Source organism: Poecile atricapillus, chromosome 11 (assembly GCF_030490865.1).
Source record: "Poecile atricapillus isolate bPoeAtr1 chromosome 11, bPoeAtr1.hap1, whole genome shotgun sequence".
Taxonomy (NCBI): Eukaryota; Metazoa; Chordata; class Aves; order Passeriformes; family Paridae; genus Poecile; species Poecile atricapillus.
In genome coordinates, this window is record NC_081259.1 from 19,388,656 (window position 1) to 19,410,432 (window position 21,777).

The 21,777-nt window shown below is 46.2% G+C and overlaps 2 protein-coding genes across 3 annotated transcripts in view; both read right to left on the minus strand.

Moving 5' to 3' along the window:
- Positions 1 to 10,738, minus strand: part of BBS4 (Bardet-Biedl syndrome 4) — a 35,743-nt gene extending 25,005 nt beyond the window's left edge. The window contains exons 1-2 of one of the 2 annotated variants that reach the window (XM_058846680.1): positions 10,683 to 10,738; positions 8,845 to 8,896 (exon numbers count right to left, since the gene is read on the minus strand). In XM_058846680.1, the coding sequence (XP_058702663.1) occupies positions 8,845 to 8,896; positions 10,683 to 10,706 (76 nt within the window). In that variant the 5' untranslated portion in view covers positions 10,707 to 10,738. Of the gene's footprint in view, positions 1 to 8,844; positions 9,020 to 10,682 lie in introns of those variants that run through there. The other variant, XM_058846679.1, reaches the window with a different exon arrangement.
- A 1,799-nt stretch (positions 10,739 to 12,537) lies between these two features.
- ARIH1 (ariadne RBR E3 ubiquitin protein ligase 1) overlaps positions 12,538 to 21,777 on the minus strand; it is a 49,034-nt gene continuing 39,794 nt past the window's right edge. Inside the window, exons 10-14 of the mRNA XM_058846517.1 lie at positions 17,552 to 17,682; positions 17,396 to 17,453; positions 16,389 to 16,649; positions 15,833 to 15,945; positions 12,538 to 13,304 (exon numbers count right to left, since the gene is read on the minus strand). Coding sequence (XP_058702500.1) covers positions 13,220 to 13,304; positions 15,833 to 15,945; positions 16,389 to 16,649; positions 17,396 to 17,453; positions 17,552 to 17,682 — 648 coding nt within the window. The 3' untranslated portion in view covers positions 12,538 to 13,219. The remainder of the gene's footprint in view (positions 13,305 to 15,832; positions 15,946 to 16,388; positions 16,650 to 17,395; positions 17,454 to 17,551; positions 17,683 to 21,777) is intronic.

A 21,777-nucleotide genomic window follows, 5' to 3' on the forward strand; every position in this document is an offset into this window, starting at 1 on the left:
TGGGATGTGGCAAAGCCAGAGAGATGCAGGTTATCAGCTCCCACCATCAGGCAAAGCTCCCTCAGACACACAGCAGCAGGACTGGATGGGTTTGGAGATCCAATCCCCACTTGCATGTGATTCCAGTCATGGAAAACAGCAAACTCCAATGGCATAAAGACAATGCACCTGTCGCTGCAGGAGAGCATCCACATGCGAGAGACAACCCATGGAATTCTGTGCAGAGCGCCGCCCGGCCCATCCCGCTCTCCCAGCCCAGGCTGCTGTGGATGTGTGCTGCCATTATTGCCAGGATTGCCATTATTCCCACTCCTGGTGCTTGGGGAAGGCTCAGACATAGCTGTGGTTACAGCCCAAACGCAGCTCTGTGCTCTCCTTTTAAATAAACATGGAGAGGGAGGATGAGCCCATCTGTGCCTGTCTCCTTTTTGCCTTGAGCTTCACAAGCTGCCAACACCAGGAATTCCACTACCGTTTGTAAATCCAGTGTCAGAGAGGGAATGAGCATCTTCTGGGCAAAAATAACATTAAAATAATAGTGCACACACTCAAACAGATTCTACAGAACAACACAGCCCTGCAGGGAATTGGATTTTCCAAAACAAGGTATGATAATGGATAGAATGCGTTTGTAAGCTCTAATATCAATCCTCTTATCATGGTTTAAAACTAACACGCTGCCTTGGTGTGAGAGGAGCACCCTACAAATTTCTAGCAGAGCCAAATTTAACAAGAAATCCTCTTCCTTCCTCAGACTCTTTTACTGAGACGGTGGCAGTATAAATACATTAGAGCTTTGAAAGAAAACTAGCACAGGAACATTGCTCTTCCTACGCCCAGATCCATCCTTGGAGTTTGAAAATGGAGCTGTTAATGTATTCAAAACTCAGTAATAATGAAAAATAACCCCAAAACCCAGCACTCGGAAGAGGCTCTACGAGCTGTATTTCACTCACCGTGTGTGAGTGAATATATGTGAGAATAGAGGTGTTTGCATGCACAAATCCCTCTAAAACGGATATAAACAACAACAAAAAAAGGACCAGCTTTACACTGCAGCCGTTCTCCATTTAATCCCTTTTCCTTCTGTTTTCCCATTTGCAAATTGTTGCTGGAACACCTTTAAATCAAGCCCTAAAGCCGTGTGCTTGCTCGTTATTTACAGTCAGCTGGGGTTAATAAAACTCATCACACACAGCCCGGTGCTGGCGAGGAGCCCTAACTCATCCCCAGAGCCGCCTCCTGCGGTTTAATAGCTCCACGAGGTGCAGGGAAAGCTGGAAAGAGGCTGGAAAACAGCGGTTTAAACAACAAAAAAAAAGCAACATTTCTGACTCTCCACCTCCCCCTGCAGGAAAATTAGCCAAGGATAGATGAAAGACTTCAAAATTGTATCTTAAATCTGATTTATACCCTAGAGCATGGGGAAAAAAGGACATTTTCTGTTGCTACTTTGCAGTGCATAAATCTCACTGAGTTGCTTGCTTGGATTTGTGGTTTTTTTCTGATTCAAGACATTTACGGTTCTGAATTATTCCAGAGAAAGATGGTTTCATTTATGAAATAAATACACTGATCATTCAATTAATTTGCCATATAAACAGAATTAATTTATGCAATTATTTGTCTTCTACTATGTGCTGCTCAAGTTGAACCTCAAGGTGAAGTGGAATGATCTGTAAATAAACACACACTTGTCATCCCCCTGGACCTTCCAGTGACAGTGAGGTTCCCAGGGGCAGAAACCAGTTTGGTCACTGCAAAATCTGTTAGCAGTAGGAGGCTGGTGAGACACCACTGTGCAGTCCTGAATCCATCTGGAGGGGGATGAGATTTACACACCTTGACACGATCCTAATCATTACTCCATACAAATTTTAATTCAGGCCTGATAATGCTCAATTCAAGTCTAAAATTTGATTCAAACAAATAACACTGGAGAGAAATTTAGCAACAAATACCTTTAAAAAGAAATTTGAAAAAGTATGGTCTTCCTGAAAAATGAGAACTGGAAGGAAGTCTGTTTGCTCTGCACGAGCCAATTTTGACCATCAGCACCGACTGCTGAGCAGAGATGTACTCAGAACAAAGGAAAACAAAAAAATAGGGAAAAACCCCAAAAAGCAGGCTACTTTATGTGTTAGTTTTAGGTCCCTGAGGATGCAGACAGAACACTTGGAGACAGTCAAGGATCCAAGCCCTAGCACAACATCCCAACTCTTCTCTGTTTAAAGCACGTCCTGCTCGATGCCTTGTGCCCCTGTGGGCACGGTGGGCTCGGAGCTCGCTCAGTGTCTGTCTGCCGATGCTGTTCCAGCTTTGGGAAGCACAGCACACCACTGCAAAGGCAAGGCAATGAAATGCCTTAGGAACAGCAGAGGTGCTCTGAGATACTCACTGCTGCCTCCTCACCGTCTCCTCCCACAGCAACACTGCCATGGGAAATATTTCCCTCGCAAAGTGGCTGCAGGCATTCCCAAAATAACCGGCTTCTCATTAATTCCAGCATCAGGAGCAAAGTAGTTTGGGGATTTCCAATCTAATCTTTCCTTTGGCTTTAATTCCGATGCTTAGTCTTTTTCTGTCTACAGCATGAGGTATTTTACATGGAAATTGAAACTAAAATTGTTATAAGGCGTTTTTAAGAAAAGCTTTTCCCTTTAGAAAGGAAAATAAAATTCCAGCATGGAGAGGACCACAATCCAGCCACATCAATCTTTGAAACTTCCTGCTCCGTAAGGAATAGCACCAAGAACCTGTTCCTGTTTCATCCACTGCCAAAGAATGTTACATTGAAGGAATATAAGAACAATATAATATATATATTATAAGAATTATAATATAAGAACAATATAATATAAGAAGGAACAAGAACATAGATATATATACACAAAAAAATAGAAAAGCTGGTCTTGCAAACATTTCAATACTCCCTACTGCATATAGTTTGAGTTCTTCCAGCCCCGTTGCCTCAGAAGTTTTCCAGGTGGGAAATCCCAGTCTATCCCAGGATGAACATTTTCCTGCACACCTTCACTCTTCCTTACTGCCCAAATGTGTTAATGATATAGTCTTTAATTACACAGTCACAGAAGCACACCCTGCCTCCTTCTAATTAGAAGTATAAAAATGAATCACAGTCAGGCAGGGAATGAAATTGTTGAGAATTATGAATAAAACAGTGACTAAATCCCAGGACTTGCAGCATGTATAATGCAGCTGGAAGCGTCGGCAGTGAAGGGGACAGGCCCTGCAAGGAGTGAATGAAGATATTTTTTTATTCAAGAAGCCCTTAGTGAGCTGCTCCTTGCTCAATGTCCCATCATTCCTGTGCCACAGATGCTGCTGGAGAGCTGAGCTAAATGCAATAGGTGATGATGTCACTGAAGACCCAGATGCCCAAATTTCAGCTGCACACACATTGGGAATTCTGACTCTTGAGTGAGCTGCATCTTCTGATGAAAATGAAGATATGGGTGACTTGCCTTGGGCTGTCTCCAAGGTAAAGGAGAGGAACAGGCATCCTTAGGAAGGGATTCATCCCAGCACAGGTGGCTGGGAGAGGTCAGGGAATGGCACAGACGCCCTTTCCACTGACTAAACATGGAGCACGGGTGATCTGCTGAGACTTGCTCTGCATCAGAGACATCTCAGTGCAGAGAGATGAATCCCACCCTTCCTAAATTTGTCACTTACTATTTTTACAGAATTATTTTTAAATTCCCACCAGGAGATGCCATTTTATCTGTACGCAGCATGCCAACAAACCGCTAAGCTGAAGCTTTTAAAGCTGAAGGCATTAAAATCAGAAGAAACTTGCCTGGCACCAAGGACTTTCAAAGAAGCTTCAAAAAAATGAATTTACCTGTTTTAAAAGCTGGCACTAAAATGTTACCTGTCGTGTTGCCTGCAAAGGATTCCCTGCTCCCGTCAGCACAGATATTAATGTACACACACAAGAGGGCAGAGCTGTGCTAGCACATTCCAATTTAAATATTACCAGCTCTTTGCAGTGCAGGGATTACTGGGCTGTTATTTTGGGGAGAAGAGGATGAAGTGAAGGATATTATAGAATTTAATTACCCAGAAATGATAATCCATTTTTTAATCTCACTACTCAAAACTAGCAGCTGCATCAGATCCTGAGCATCACACACAGCACTCTGCTCCCCACTTATCGGCGAGATGGAAATACCCAAGTCTCTTACATAAAACAATGATGTAATTACCAACTAATCTAGCTTATTTAAGAACCAATTTCTTCCCACAAGGTTGGGGGTTCAAATGGACTAAAAGATCTTGGCTTGCACGTGGCCAAATGGAAGCGAATGGGTATGGACAGATAAGGGCTGGATTGGCTCCCTCCGACCACAACATTCCCACTACAGCCTTTTCTTTCTGACACACTTAGAAGTATTAATTAATTTAACTCAAGGGGGTTGTTTTTATCTGGATTTCTCAGGCAGCTTCACTCTTACAAGTTCAAAGGCAGCTTTGAAGCCAGCTCAAAGAATGGATTTATATTGATTTAAGAAACTGTATCAGAAATTCAGAAATGATCAGCACTGCAAGTGCGTGGAATAGACTCTACAGGGTAGAGAGTTCCTGCTCTTCAGATTAAATACTCACAGAGTCCCTTAGAACATCTGCAGGAGCAGGAGGGATTCCCACTGGTTCATCTGGGTGAGCAGGAGCCACACGGAGAGACAGGATAGCTCATCAAAAGCCACTTACCTATTTCTGCATAATCTGAGCATTATTTATTACCTAAGAGCCACATTTTGAGATTGTTTATTGTCACTGGCACTTCCTAACCAGAGCCACCACCCAACAGGCCAAGCAGTGCATTGCAATATATCCATTTATATTATACTTTTGATTTCATGTCTCCAAATGTTTTGTTCACCAAAAGCCTGCAGCATCCCAAACCTGTCACTGGACATTAGGCCAAGCTTGAGATTGATAAATGGAAAGCAACAAAAGCCAAGCACTTTGCCAAAGGTCACGGTTAATTCCTTGCTTCAAAGCCTAGAAAAAACATACCTACAAAGCATCCCAAAAACACCCCAATGCCCAGGCCTGGGAGAACACTTGATCTCTGCTAATAGTTTTACAGGGTTTTCATTTTGAAAATTATCTACCTGACCCTTCCTGTGGCAAGTGTAGAGGTGGTTGATGACAATTTAGAATTCTCATTCTTGACAGATTAATGGATTTTTAGGACAAGTTCTTCCCAGGGATTCAAGCAAAATCCATTTTGAATCAGTGAGTTTATTATACTACGTACATATTTAGGATTCTACCTTGTCATTAAAACACCATCAGTGCATCTCAGAAAGTCTGAGGTCTCATATTCATGTGGAAATCCAAATGCATTTAAAATTGTCCCATTAACCTCTGAACTGTTATTAGACAAACATGAGCTCAGAACTTACTTTCTAAATATTTTTTCCACAGTAAAGGGAAATAAATTGAAGTTATGTTCCATAAAAATCAACAATACAATCAGGTAAAAGCACTTCTCCACTCCAGTACTATCAGAGCCTATAAAATTATTTGATTTGACTGCGTGGGAAAAAGAAAGTGGGAAGATGGGAGACAGCCTATCTCAATTCTGAACCAGTAAAGCATTTAGGAAAATATCTGATTAATTTAGAATGCAGGAGGGAGATTAAAACCCCACCTCAGCAGGCTGACATTAACTCCTTATCACTTCCCAGAACAGAGCTCCCTTTATTCCACCCTCGGTTGCTTGGGGATCCACACAGGGAGAGTTACGGATCTTGATGGAGCAACAAAGGGAACTGATTTTCGGAGCAGCTCTCCCAGCAGGGGATAAAGGACAAAATAATGAATGCTACTCCTGTGTCAGCTGCTGAGGGACAACTGTCACCAAGTATGGCCACAAGATACCTGGAGGGAGTCACCTCTACCCGTGCCAGTAATTCAGATCGTTGTGTGGAGAGATTTCGAACCCGATTCCACCAGCACCATCTGCTCCAGAACCTTTAGAGCTCCTTCAGCCTTGTTGAACACTCATCCTCTTCCCTCAGGGCTGGCCTGCCTACAAGACAGATTCTCCCAAATCCCAACTTTCGGGCTTTGGCAACAGCCACATGATGGATCAGCTACTTCACGAGCAAATTGTGCCTCCAAGCTCAAGGTTATTATTTTAAAAGTCATACAATCCAGTTGCTAAACTCAGGTTATAGGTTCCACCTCTTCTTGGCTCACAGGCAGGATCAGGGGAGGAAAGCAAGGAACAGTGAGGGGAAGCTACTCAATTCAGGTTCAATATATCCAATGTTTTCAGACCTGCATGGCTCAACACGTGGCCTTCTGCTTAAAGCTCCAAACCTCACCTGGGTATTTTGGCATTCCAATGATTTTTGGCCAATTTGAGACTCCATTCTGAGAAACACACATTTAATACCTCACTCCTGCCCAGCACAAACACAGACAAGCTCAATAGGCTGCAGCACTGTGGATTGCCTCAGCAATGACTTGGTCCCACTCTGCTACACCTGTGTGCCATCACATCATCCATTATTGCTCTATTTGGGCATGAATTTTGCCCACACCGAACTGTTCATATGCTCTCTGCATTTCACAGACCTGTTTGTGCTAATGATGAGTTCAGGATCTCTCTTGCCAGAGAAAACACTGACACCGGGGCTTTATCCTGCTTGAAAACACAATGCAAATATAAAGAAGCAATTTGCTGCAACACAAAGTGGCCATTCAATGTTTAAAATGTCAGTTTAAAAATAAGTTTAGCAGCACTCTTCTGTTCAAACAGCACTGATGTAGCCTGGCTCCTAAAGTTCATCGTAATTCTCCTCAGCTACACTAAAATGGGATGAGATATTTAATTAAGATGTTCTACAAATATTCCATTAAAAAAACCCAGCTGTCATGGGGAAAAAGATGCTGGTCTTTCCTGCCAAATTCCACAAAAACATATCCAACATCCCTTCATTCTCCCTCCTCCTCTTTTCCATGTCTCCAGTCCCCCACCCACACATAGAGGACACTGTTACATCACTCCAAGTACAAATCTTTTTGCTGCCCTCATTTCCCAGAGATTAACGATCAGGCAGCTCAAATCAGCTTTCCCTGCTGCACTGAAGTCAAATATTAAATGGCAAAGCCCAAAGGCTTTGAAGGCATTTCAGTCAGAATGACCCGAGGTGTGCCAGGCACTGGAGATGCCTCAATTTACCTTAAAGGACACAAAAGAGAATTACAAAAGTCACAGGCTAGAGGATTTTTATTTTTTTTTAAATCACCATAGTTTACTTGGAGTCAAGGGCTGTGTCAGTATAAAAGGGAGACCCAGAGCCACAAATAAATGGGACTTGTACAATGAGGCAGAGCAGGGTGGGGGCTATGGAGGATGAGGAGATGGGAGTCACAACCTTTGTAGGGAAGGATAGAGATTAAATGCTCACCAGGGAGCCCATCAGTGCCTCCATGGAAGTCAGACTAATTGCCTCAAAGTAACCAATTTGGAGTAATTTTAGAGCAATCCTTGTTCTGACAGAGTTGAGGGTCAAGATAAAAGTAAATCTGGGAGTTATTTTTACTTGCATGCAGGCCTGAAGCCCTAGCAATCTTCTCCTCAGCTCTGGGCAAGCTACCAAAGAGGCCTGGGCTTGTGTTGAGACCTCCAGCCCCACCTCCAGGACAGCCATACTCTGCTCAAGGGCTGGAATTCTCCTACCAGGAACTGGGACTACTGGCCTGAGCTCCCCAAAAGCAAAGTGGCTTTTCCAGCTTCCCAAGGCCTCCATGCAGGACAAAGAACCCAGTTAGGCAGAATGTCATTGCAGTGCCCTTTTTACTGCCAGCATTATCCCAAGGCAGTCTCCATCCCAAGGAATACTCTGACAGGCACCTCAGGACAGAGCCAAAGGACTGTGTTCACCACCTGAGGCTCCCTGAATGCAAGGGCAAGGGAAAAGGAGGACTGTTTTCTGGCACTGGGAGTAAATACTCTTAATTAGAATCGGAATTGATGGGGCTTTCTGCACGCTGGAGAAAGGAGAATCCATTGAAAACCATCCCAAATGCTCAGCTCAGGAGGGCACAAAAGCTCTGCAGTGACCAGATCTGTGTTGGAAGGGGAGCAGTGCCACACAAAGAAATACTCATGGTGTGTGTCAGGACAAGTCCTGCCTCAAGAACAAAGGAAAGCGGGAAAGGAGAGGCTGAAGAATTTACCAGATCCCTCAAAAACCAGCAGGATTTGGTCAAACATTTTGAGCCAACAACATAAATTGTACCTGTTCCAGTTCAGATTCAACCAAGACTTCAAAACAACAATTTGCACGGAGTGAACTAACACATTTCCAGTATTAAAAAGAAACTACTAACAAAAGCAAAGAAACAATAATTAAACTCAGTCACAACCTGCCTGACTTGATATCACTTTTTCTTCAAAAACTGGAACATAAAAAAACCCCACAAGACATAGTGTTTGCTTCCCAAGATTATTTCCAGAGCAAGACATCATTCTGAAGAACCCAAAACAAACCTGTTATTATTTGAGAGGATAAATGAGTACCAGACTCATTAACAGCCCCATAAGTAAGTACACAATAAAATAAACAGTCTCACAGATTATAAGCAAACATGATACAGGCTGTGGCTACGGTAAATCAGCCAGGAACAGCACTGAGCTCACAGAGACCCTGGAAAAATACTGGTACTCAGCAAATTACAGTCTAGACAGTCTCCTCTTTTCCCAGAGGACATTTATTTCCTCCTAGACATCTGCAAACACTATAGAAGAAACCTTACAACTAACCTGCCCAAGAAACACAATCATATCTTCAAACAAACCTTTTTTAGGACGGGGTTTTGTTGGTTCTGTAGCCGCTGGCGATGAAGAAACCTGAAAAGACAGAAACCAGGAGTAGTAAATATACCAGGCAAGGTTTCTTGAAACTCTGTTCCAGAAAATAATCAGAAAGGACAACTGGCAAATCCCAAAGGAGGGCATAAAAATAGCAGCATTGCTGCTGGACAAACTCTGCCCTGCCAAGCAAGGCAGAGATTTCTGTTCCACAGCTCGATTAAATAAACACCCTCACTGTGCAGCGCATCCCTGTTCCTGGGGTCACTTCTCATCACCAGCATCCTGGGAACTGGTCTTTACCTTGCAGAAAAACGAGACTGGAGCATTTAAGAAGCTAATTAGAGATCACACAGAAAATAAAACATTTATCATAAAATATTTATGAAGTTAATTAGGGCAAAGCTGTTCCCGGGGAACCATCTGAGGCCGCAGGATGTGAGCACAGGGATGCCCCCATCATATGGAGGGCAGGGAACCTCCCCCAGCAAGCTCCCAGCCCATGGAAAATACATTAATTTTATACAATTTTCTTCCTTTGCATCAAGCATCAAATCTTCACAGAAGAGAAATGGGTTTACACAGGCAAGTATTTTTATTTTTCACTTTGCTTTTTGGGAAGACACAACACAGCTCTTATACACCTTTGTCACCTCCTCTCTCCTTAATAAATAATTTTTAAAATCAGAGATTCAGTCAATCTTTGTTCTTTGCAGTGTTTTGGGAACATTTTCTAGTTGCACCTTTTTTACTGGAGATGGGGAAAATCAGAGATGCTGAGACACGAAAAATAACCCAAAAAAGGCTCTTCTTTTTTTTTTTTCTTTTTCTTTTTCTCTTTACTTTTTCATTTCTTAACGGTTTCTAAAATTTTATTGACTTTTCTGATTCCCATTGTGAAAAACTGAGTTGTTTTTTTCATGAAGTTACCAAACTCCAAGCATTCCATCCTCAGCAGGAATAACCAGCACAAACAGCTAATTTGTTTATATATTGCAATTTATTTTTCAATCTGCACACCCATCATTCCAAGTCCTCTCACTCAGCTCTGTTAAGACTCCTGGAGTTTCTCCTATTTCCTCCTCACCTGAGTAACTTTCTAGTCATCTTTTTGTCCAGATCATTTCTAAGTACACCAAACAACCCAGGCCTGGTACTGACCCCTGCGGGGCTTCACCCTCCACCACAAAAAACTAAGGAATTATGGAATGGGTTGGGTTGGAAGAGACCTTAAAGATAATTTCGTTCCAGCCCCTGCCATGTGCAGGGACAGCTCCCAGCCCCAATGTCCAGCCTGGTCCTGGGCACTCCAGGGATCCAGGGGCAGCCCCAGCTGTTCTGGGCACCCTGTGCCAGAGCCTGCCCACCCTCACAGCCAGGAATTCCTTCCCAGTATCCCATCCACCCCTGCCCTCTGGCAGTGGGAGCCATTCCCTGTGTCCTGTCCCTCCATCCCTTGTCCCCAGTCCCTCTCCAGCTCTCCTGGAGCCCCTTCAGGCCGGGCTGCTGAGCTCTCCCTGAGCCTCCTTTTCTCCAGGCTCTCCACCCCCAACTTCCTCAGCCGCTCCTTGTGCTGCAGCAGCCCCTTCCCCATCCTCACTACTCCTCCCCTGTTCCAGCACCCAATAATCGATTACTACTGTTAATTACTTCAGCAGAGGCTGAATTTCCCTCACGTTTTCCATACCAAGTGTGCAGATTAAAAACTCGCTCTTCAAAAAGAACTTCCCCGCCATCGCCGCCTTCCCTCACTTCTCTTCCCTTCCCTTCCCCTCCCGTCCCGTCCCTCTCGGCCCCCTCAGGCCGGGCAGCTCTCGCCCCTCACCGTGGTGTCCGGCGGCTCCGCCATGGCCGCGGCGGGCCGGGGTTGCCATGGCGACCGCCCGCCACTTCCGGCGCGGCCATGGCGCGCGGGGCACGGCGGGAAGGCGGTGGCGGGACTCCGGCCTTCCCCCCCCACCCCAGCCCCTGCCCTCGTTTAACCTGTAAAACACCCGAATAAACACATAAATAATAAAATGTCCGGCTTTTGGAAGGTTTTATTGGGAACTCCGTGGTGTTGAGGGAAATAAGGCCGCCAGTGAGGAAGGACGGCCCGGGAAGGGCTGAGCGGCCGCAGCGCCGCTCCCTCCTCGCCCCACAGGAGCAGCACGGAGGGAGGTTGGGATGGCGGATTTTATTTTCCTTTGTATTTCCAGTGTCTGTGGGGATGGTGTCCCGCCGCCAGCCAGGTAATTCACCTGCGAGAAAGGAACTGCAGCAGATTCTCCCACAGAACAGGGCTTTTGTCACTGTCTTTAGGTTTGCCAAGAGCCACGGGGATTGAGGACGCTACAGACCGGGTTTCCTTTGGAGTGCCCACATCCTCGGTGTATTCCTTTCGGGAACACGGAGTGAAAACCCAAGGCCTCTGTGCTTGCACCTGCCCAGCCCACCTCGCTCCAGCTTCCGAGTGTTTCCAGCGCACGGGCGGCTGATCCCCCCGGGAATGGCAGGGCAGGGCCTGCGCCATCGCACCCCGCCGGCAGCGCCGGGCAAAGCGCACGGACCGGGCCGCGCTGCCTCACGGCTCGGTTCCAGGGCAAATAACGGGAAAAGCGGGCACACAGGGACAAAAACACAGCCGTGCAACGCCGGTAGGAGCGGCGAGGAAGCCGATGTGACCCCCGCTGCCAGCTGGAAACAGCAACCCCCTGTTACAGCCCTGCCTTTTTTATTTGATCCCTTCACAACTCCCATCCCCTGGAAGCTGGCAGAGTGGCAGGAGGCTTGGAGGACACTTGCCTGGCGAAAAATACCACAGAAGGAATTCCTATACAGGAGTAAATTTAATAAAACCACCACCAATTGTTTACTTTAACATAGCTCTTATTACAGAAATCATAAAAATGGACTCAGTAGCTAAACTCATTAGTTCTTTCCCCTTTTAATTGAAAAATACTCCGCTGATTTCAGCTTCTACTGCACTAGATGGAGTGTTAAATAGTTGCCAGGACAGGACACCCAGTGATTGAGCCCAAAACAAACACAAAGACAATTCCATCAGCTTTCCTTTTCAATGTTACGACTCGTTATAATGAAGTGAAAATTAAAACAGCAAGAAAGGGTCCATTTGACAGATGAAAAGGGGAGGGACAGGAGATCCACAGCCGAAATCTCGCAGGAAGTCTTTGGAGAAGTGGTGCAAAATGCCCCTCCTTGTCCTGCCTTGGGACCAAAACAAATCTCTAAACACACACACACACAGGCACACACACACACACACACACACAGACACACACGCACACCTCCTCTGGGATCAGAGCACGTGTCCTGCGTGCACGAGTGGGAACACAGAGCTGGATTTGGGCAGGTAAAGATCTGGGGCAAAAAATCAACCAAGAAAAAGGCAAGGCATCCTGAACCAGAGCTCCAGGAGCTGCGAGGGGCCGCGTCCGTCGCCAGCAATGGATACACACACAGACCTGGGGGAGGCCCTGGACAGAAAGGAGCTGCAGGAAGAGGAGAAACCCAACTGCTCTGGAAAAAGTGTTCCAAAAAATGAAAAAAAAAAATAAAATATATATATATATAGATATATTCACTACACCAGCACACACTTCCCCCACCCCAGCCCAGGGAAAAAAAACCAAAACCAAACAAAAGAATCAAACTGAAAGAAAATGCACAGCAAATAGACATAATCTTGAAGATTTTTAAAGAATAAATATTTTTTTGTAATTAAACATTATGCAAACACGTGCCACGCTTGCTCTTTGTCCATGCATATGCGCTATATACAACTTTGAAAAATACTGTGTTGTCCTCTTTTTGTTTTAAAAGTCATATACAAAGGTTGGGTTTTTTTTTTTTTCCTTGCTGTGTACCCCCCTCCTTCCCTCCCCAGAAATCCTCTTTACAATGAGCCAATCCACATTCATCCGTGTACTTGTGTGGCAGAGAGGAGGAGGGGGGCGGGAGAGCCACCCCCCTTACCAAAGTCCATCAAAATGGCTGGTTTGGACATGAAAAGCAGTGTCAAGAAACTGGTTTAAGTTTCATCTGTACTACACACAGGAAAAGAAAGAGAAAAGAAAAAGGAGTCGGCTTGGAGGATGAAGCTACGTTACAAGTTAAAGTTGGAGGGTTTTTTAGTGCGTCTGTCACACTCTTGGCCGCCTAGAATACTGTTGTACAATGGTTTATCTACCTTTTTTTTTATTACAATATAATTTACTTAATTTTTCTGTTAACAAAACAGAATCCCGGTACTACAGACCAGCGGTGTAAGAGGCGGAGCAGCGCCCTGGGTGGGTTTTATTGGAATTGCATGAGCACTCTAGGATGGGAAAGGGTTCAGAGTTCATTGCTGCGGGGCCAGGCTCAGTCCTCGATGTACTCCCACAGGTCCTTCTCGTAGCCTTCATGCACGTGCTGCAACAAAACCCTCCGCCGGCTCTCGCAGTATCTGCAGGGGACAGGCACAGCATGGAAAAGGCACGTCAGGAATCATGGAGTATCCCTGGCACCGAGTTATCCTAACCTACAGCACGCCTCACTTCTGAAACAGATCATCCCCCGAGAAGGGAGTGTATTTACAGCCCGTTAGCAGCGCTAATTAAGACTTTGGCTGCTCCAGTCACTCAGCTCCAGGTCCCTGGTTGGAAAACCAGTGTGCAAATTCAGAGTTTTTCAGGCAAAAGTATCCCCAGAGCCTCTACGGCTGAGAAACTTTCAGGAATAACGAAGAGGAGGAAGCAGCAGCTGTGGTTTGAAAAAGCCTGAGCACAGGTTGGTGGTGACACATGGAATGGGATGAACTCTCCTCAGACATGGGCTGGTACCTGCCCTAAGGCCCATCAGGACAACAAAAAACCACGTGTTCAAGGCCAGGTGGGATGGGGCCACCTGGTCTGGTGCAAAGTGCCCCTGCCCACGGCAGGAGGTGGAACAAGATTTACTTTAAGATCCCTTCCCAACCCAACCCAGTCCATGATGAAAACCTCAGGAGTACTGACACAGTTTTATTTCCCGGTGGAGATGGAAGCAGTCCAAAGGGTTACTGGTCTGGCTGGAGAGCAGGTTTCACCACATGTCCCAGCATGTGCCTCTCAGAGGGACACTACACCCTTGGAGTATTCCCACCTGCACTGACTGAAACCTGCCACACATGAAACTGATCCCAGAGTCCAGTTCAGTCCTCCCAGGATCACCGATCCCGAGGAAAAGGGATATCACAGAACACAGCAAAGGATGCCATGGTCATTTTGTGTGTGTTAGAAGACAAAAAGCACAGAAACACTGAATTAATTCAGGTTCCAAGAGCAAACTCTAAATGAGCATCTGAGAGGCTCTGACTGCTGGGAACCAGGTTTGCTTGGCAGTGGTCAGACATCCCTCAGAAAAAATCTCCCAGTGGGAAGCTATCCCACAACACCCACTGACACGTGGCAGGAATTCCTCACCTACTGCTCAGGACCTTATCAGAGTGACTGATTTCTGCATTGGAGCAGCAGTGGCTCCCCTCACTGCTGTCAGCTGGTGCAAGAGAAACCTCTTGCACAAAGTCCCATTGACTTTCAGGACCATGTGATGGCAAACACACGGTCTCTGCTTTCCAAACTTTAGTTATTTTTCTGCTGGTTGGGTGTGGGGGGCTTAATCCTGTTTTCTAGATATGCCTTTGCAAGCAAAGAGATCCAAACCAGCCTGGAGGGCAGTTCCTGCAGCTTCCCAGAACTCTTTAAAGCCACCTTGATGACATCCTGCTCCCAGTCTTGCATCAAAGGGCACCGTGCAGGACCTGATTAAGACATGACTGAACTGGTTAATTAGGGACCTGCACGGGCTTGACAGATGCATTCTTTCTTCCCAGAAATGCAGGTTTGGGATACTGTTTCCGAGCAATTCAGGCTATATAAGGTTTTAATTTCATCCCTACAAAAGCATCTAGGTTCAGAGGACTGACATAAACAAGCAGCTTCATCTGAAATACCAAATTAATGGTGGCCTTAAAGGGTAAATTACAAAATGTCTTAAAATAAAAAAATGTCAGGGAAGTCCTGTCCAGCCCCAGCTGTGCTGCTGAAGTTGGGCAGGATGAGCCACCAAATCTTAACAGCTCCTGCCACGCCCCATAGGCCATTGAGTCCTACAGCTCACCCTACCTCGGATATTTTCTTCCCCCTAAGCCAGGCATAACAAATTCAGTGATTTTGGCAAAATGCCTCAGAAATGCAAGCCCTAATCCTGTGACTCATCTGCATTTTCAGCTTTGTACTTTTCCACTGTGCAGAAATTAGTCCCCTGGGACTGAACAAAGCAGTGGCATCTGTGTCACCTGGACCCCAGTCCCCTGCTCCCCTTCCCAGCTGGGCAGGCTCCTCTTCCTTAGGGACAGCTTTCCTACACCCACGTTTTGCACAAATGGACCCAGCAGACAATTAAAAGAGCCAATTGCTTGCTGGCAGCTCATCCTAGGCCAAAGCTGACAGCTTGGAATGACAGAGTCACTCCTTGTTCTTTGGCCCTCACTCTGCAGATCCCATCCTGGTGCTGGCCATTCCCACAGGCTCCTTCTGTGCAGGAACAGCAGTGTACTGAGAGCCACTGCTTCTGGACACAGGACTTTTTCCACTCCGGGGTTGGATCTTCCAGCTCCTGCTCTGCAGAGCAGATGGAAGGCAGAGCTGGGAGCCTCTCCCCACAGGCTGTCACCTCCCCTGAGAGCTGCTCCCAGCAGGGACACAAAAACACACTGCCAGCATCTGCGTGAGGGCCTCTCTGGGAGGATTCGGGGCTGGCACGGGACAGCGCTGCTGCTCTCGGATATCCAGGGACTGGCTGATCACAATGGGTGGCACAAAGCCAAGAGCAAACAGCTTCCCAAGGATGTGGCTCTGGAGAAACTGTCTTGGCAAGTGCTCAAACCACTACCTGACACAGGGCATGGCAACACTTGGCAGCTTTGAGAGGAAGGAGTAATCCAACACAAACCTGTACTTATCCTGTACTTTCTGCTTTATGTCTTGCAGCGAATCTTGGGATATATCTCGCTCCAGGTACCCAGAAAGCACCTCTGTAGCATTCTCTAAGTCTGCTTGGTTATTCTGTAAAAACAAAAGAAAAAGAAGTGTTTGAGGTGGCGTAAAGAAAAGGAGGAAATTTTTATTTCAGCGCAATTGGAATAAATACCAAAATAAAAAAGGATTAGATATCATGGAATCCCAGACTGATTCTGGGTGGGAAGGGACACTGAAACTCATCCAGTTCCACCCACTGCCATGGGCCACCTTCCACTAGACCAGGCTGCTCCAAGCCCCATCCAACACAGCCTTGAACACTTCCAGGGATGGGGCAGCCACAGCTTTGTGATTCTGTCACTCCTCCAGCAAACAATCCTACACAACACCCAGACTGCCTCTAACTTTTGCACAACAGAATATTAAACCAGACTAACTTGGGTAGAAGCGGGGACCAGAGGCCTCCAAGCATTATATCTTATTTCCTCAGTTTTGCAATCTGAATTCCTGATAACCCCATTTTCTCCTACCTCAAAGATAATGGACTGATTATTCTTTTTGAGGTAGAAGGCAAAGACGTAAGTGTACATGAGTGTGGCACGACACTGGCAGAGGACGTCGACTGCTTTCTTCAGGAACTGCACCTCGATCCATGACATGTTGTGCTGCTGCATCTCCTCCATCTTCTGCTTCACCTGAGCGTAGAGCTTGTGCTCGAAGCGCAGGCTCTGCATGTGGTTCATGTAGCGGTTGCAGTAGAACAGGTACCTCTGCAGGGCTGCTCGGGATCGCTGTGTTAATTCCCATTAGGGAGAAAGAAAACAAATAGTTAAAACAAAGTAATGGTTGCAAGAGAACTAAACCCTTCACAAGGCTCTTCCTGATCCAGAGAAGAAGCTTCCTTTCCACAGGAGGCTCCTCTCCCATCGCATTGGGCAGATGGCTCGGCGCGGCCCCACTAACCCTGGGAAGCGCCTCGGGCACTTCCCAGCACAGCTCTGACATCCTCACTCCCAACTTTGGAAGCAATTACAATCGCACTGCTCAAGCCTCATCACTTTTGTATTTCAGCCTTCTCAACTCGAGGTACAGCACTCAAATGCTTCCAGTGTCATGACAAAAGTGAGAAGATGATGTTTTGTTTGGTTCCTTTTTTTGCTAATAAGGAATTCTAATTACTGTGCTTGTGCTAAGAGGGCAATCTCAGGTTGATTACAGAGCAGGGGAAAGGCACGGTGTACTAAACAGTGCAAGAGAACCAAGATGACTCAATACACAGTCATTAATCTTATTTTCTTCACACTGACAGACCAGCTGTAAAAAATAACACCACGGGCATGGTTCAACTTGTGTGCTGTGGATGTACAAAGGTAGCACATACCAGGCAAAGCCATCCCTATCTTAAAAGTCAAAAGACTTAACTGTCCTTTGGATTTGTGCCCGAATCCGTGAATTCCTTCAGAGCAGATGTGTAGGTTTACAGAAAGCACACCACAGGGCCGGTGATCTCCCTCATCACCAAAGGTTATGGACTCACCTCCTGTGCATCCCTTGCTGCCTTTGCATCATCCTCATTGTAGCGATTACAGTTGTACCTGTAACAGGGACACCGATTCCACAGATTTCAGTCCAAATCCGTGCCGTTTGCACCACGACCTCCTCGCCTTCCAGCAAGGCACGCTCCCGAACTCACCAGGCAGATCCGTGGGGCTCCCAGGGACCCAGACACACCCAGCAGAACTCCGCCTTGCAGTTCTGGTTCCGACAGACCATGTGGTTGCAGCCCCCGTCCTTCTCGATGGTGACGTGGCATTTCGGGCATTCCTGTCCACAGGACAGAGAGCACCGTTAGCAGGGCAAGCACGGAACCCCAACAGCCTGGGGAACTTGGAAGGGTTCCCACAGCAGTCAGACAGAGCACGTCAAGGGAAATACATGATTTAATTCTTCCCTTTGGACATCGAGATCCTCTTCAGTCAGGCCTTAAAATACTTCCAAACCCGGAGCAGTTAGATAGAAAAAACTTAAGGAATAACATATTTTATCTATGCTGCTCTCACAGAGGGACACTGGGCGAGTCACTTCATGACCTTCCCCAAAATCCCAGCAGAGGGGTGGTCTCTAAGAGCCTGGGAAGCATGTGGCTTTCCTCACCACCAAGTGTCTGGACCACTCTGGGACTGAGACCAAGCCAGAATCACGCTGTTACCAATCCGAGCTGTAACATGCCATCCAGAAAGGAGCTGAAAACATGCAGCAAGACTCTAGTGTGCTTCAAAGAAGCTGCTGTCAGCTAAAAAGACACTTCTCTTCTGAGGTGTTTCCATGTTTCCCATCAGGTCCCTTTTTTCCCTTCATGTGACACCTCACCGAAGACTTTTCCATAAAAGCTCACATGGGGTTACCCTTTCAGGAGCAAGGCTTTTGACAAGTATGAGTATCTCAAAGGGCAGCTCTGCACAGGGAAACATCTGGGAAATATAACATCAATATCGTGGTCTCCATGAGCTTAGAAATTAACAAATCAACAAAGCAGCAAGTACAGAGGAAAAAAACTGCATAAATAAAACCAAAACCTTTTTAGGCTGAATCAGCTCCTCATCCAGCGCATCCCACAGCCACACCAGCCTTCAGGAAGTTTCTGCATGAGCCAGTTTTTATATATAATACAATAACATATCCAAACCAGAGATACACACACCTGTAAAATCAGCTGCAGCTTTTGGGTCAGAAGCATGTGAAATCCCCTCCCCAGTCTGGAGTATCTCTTTGCTACCAAAGCAAGCAGTCCCTGCCCTGGCATTCAGATAAACTCTCAGCAAAGGAAGAAACCAACATGCACAATCACTCCATAACTGCTACTTGGATATAGGACACAATCCAGCAGGCTCTTGTATGCCCACTCTGAGTGTCCCAACTATTACTGCATTTTATATGAGTCTGCCAGTTTGTACTGTCATGGACAGGAGAATTTGCACATCAAACCACTGGGATCAAGCAGCAACAAAGCACAAAAGAGGAATTTTCCAGACCTGCCTTCTTCCCAGTCACCTGTGTTTGTCCTTCAGACTCAGTAACTGTACTACAGAGTAAGTGAAGCACAGTAGTTCCTGTGCTGGTCCCCTCAAGGGCACAACACCAACATGTTCCCTAGGACTGCCCACAGGACAGATACTCAGCCAGGGAAGCTTGTTACCAGTTAGTCAGTGCAGTTCTGTGAACTTCAGAGTCCAAAATGCTCCCTCCTTCAAGCAAAGCACTCAGTGCAGCATCTATTTCCCTTTTCCAGGCAGCACTCCTCCCTCTTCCAATCCTGCACCAACAAGTCAAGACTCAAATTTAGGTTTATGCCAGCAATGTCCTGCCCAACTGTGCAGATTCCTGCTCAGTCTGGTCATCAGCCTAAGCACAGACAGTGGCCCTGTCCCTGTCCCAGCACGATGACCCCGGGGCACACAGCCAGGGTGGTTTTTCAGAGGCGGTTGTGGAGGTGTGCAGTTCTTCCAGACACATCTCCTCCCATCAGGTGCCGACATCACTCGTGGGAGGCGTAGCTGATCCACACAGCTGCGGTGATCCCTCCTGCTGAACAAAATCCCACAGGCTGCAAGAGAGGGAGAGCAGTTCCCAGGTGATCTGCCAAGCTGGAGATGTGCCATAGGCACAGCACAGGGATGCAGGGCCATCTCAGCCCCAGTGAGGCACCATCAGGAGCATGGAAATTCTGCCCTCCTGTCTTTGAGGTGGGACCAAGCCTTCCAGTGCGTCCACAGTGCTCAGGGCTTTGAGCTCTGGAATGCAAACTAGGACAAAAAGACCCTTCCAGTGCCTGAAGGGGCTCCAGGAGAGTCTGGAGAGGGACTTTGGACAAGGGGGAATGGCTTCCCCCTTCCAGATGGCAGAGTTAGATGAGATATTAGGAAGAAATTCATCCCTGTAAGGGTGGGGAGGCCCTGGCACAGGGTGCCCAGAGCAGCTGTGGCTGCCCCTGGATCCCTGGAAGTGTCCAGGACCAGGCTGGACACTGGGGCTTGGAGCACCCTGGGATAGTGGAAGGAGTCCCTGCCCATGGCAGGGCTGGAACTTGATGTAAGGTCCTTCCAACCCAAACCATTCCATGATTCTCTGATCTCATTACAGCCTTCTTCTCACAGGGAATGCCATTCTTTCCAAGCCTTTATGCTCCTGTCTGGCAAAGCACAAGGAGGAGGTGACACAGTGTCTGTGCAGATCCCTAAAGTGAAAAGTGTGAAGTTGAATATTATTGAAAATTAAAGCCATGAAAAGCACATACTAAAGAAATGCTGGACACCAGCAGAAAAAGAAGTAGTAACTACTCAAGTCACCAACACAACAAGTGGGAGAGATTTATAGATTAATGAGGATAGGGAAGGAAGATCTCCCTGAGAATTACAGCTACGCAACAACAGGCAGCAAATCAAGTTACTAAACCTGCAGATTACTGTGCACATAATCAGCCACAGCACAACTGAGAAGTGACCTCATTAATATTGTTCCACTCCAAACAATTCCGTACTGGGCTTTGAAACAAAAGCCTGGGCAAACGTGGCAAAGGAGAACAATCCTGATTTTTTTTGTAAAAGCCCATGCATATATAAAGCACCATAAACCTCATCTGCTCTTTTATGAACCGAAAGCTAAATAGAAACATGTTTCTTATTTCAGGGCAAGTGAAAGAGATCAGTCCTTTCCAGAACTCCCAGAGGAACTGGTGGACATCAGCCTCCCACAGCTACATTCACACCAACACCTTCACCCCTAGCCCATCCCACAAAAAGAATTCTCAAAAACCAAAGGGATTTCTTAATGAATTTCAACAAAACCCAAAAACTTAATTATGGCTAGCACAAAACAATACACCGTTCTAACACCCAGAGTCACAGAGCAAGACTTTTTTAAACATCAGTCTAAAACAGTTTTTTTAAACAGCACTTCATCTGAGAAAGGGAGATGGAATTTGGGCACCTTTAACAGAACAGAGATCACAGCTCTGGCACTGTGGGAAATGCAGGAGCACAGTTTGGTGCTGGTGCCCAGGAGGATTCCAGAATTTCCATGCATTAGAGCAAATGCAGAAGCTCCAAGAAGTACAGAGGGAGCACTTGTCCAGCCATTAAGTGACCAGAAAAGGGAGAGATGTGGGCTCATGCCATTTTATCTTGTGCAGGGAAGAAAAACAGTCATTAGTTTTTTTGGAGAAGAAAATGTGCCTGGTTTATCCATCAGCCCTTCAAGCTCTGTCTGCCCTGGAAGGAAGGATGGGGATGTGCCAGGAGCCAAAGAAGCAAGGCTGGGGCATTTTTTACTATCAGATAACAACTTTCATTAACTCCAACTGAAGTTCCACAATAAAAAGCAGAGCCCTGTGTGAAGGCCGGCACCTTTACCAGCTTTGTCCTTTTCCCTTTGGTATTCCAAGAGGCAGAGATGAACATCGCTGACACTCAGGTTCCAAACAGGTTTCCCCTCCTCCTTTTAGACCACTTTCAGATAGTCCTGATTGACCTTAGGAGCTCAAAATAAATGCACAAATCCAAGTTTTCTCTATTTTTTACTCCTTTGAATGTCCACTTAACAAAAGTAATGGATCTCTGTGGTTTCTTTATTTCCAAATAACCAAAACCTTCCTAGTTTAACTCAAGAGAGGACCTACTGAAGAACCCAAGTTTGTCAAGCAAACTGAAAAAGGAAGAAATGTGCAAATCCTTGGACTATTCAACCCCGTTCCTCAAAAAGACTGAGAATTACAGGCTTGATAAAGAACTTGTATTGCCTTATCTCAACCTTAAATTAATCTAGTTAAGCTCAACTCATGTGAAAGTAGCTTATTTTAAGAAAAAAGGCATTTACTCCAGCTCACTCTGCTGCAAGGACCGTATCTTTTGTAGAAGTAGAAGG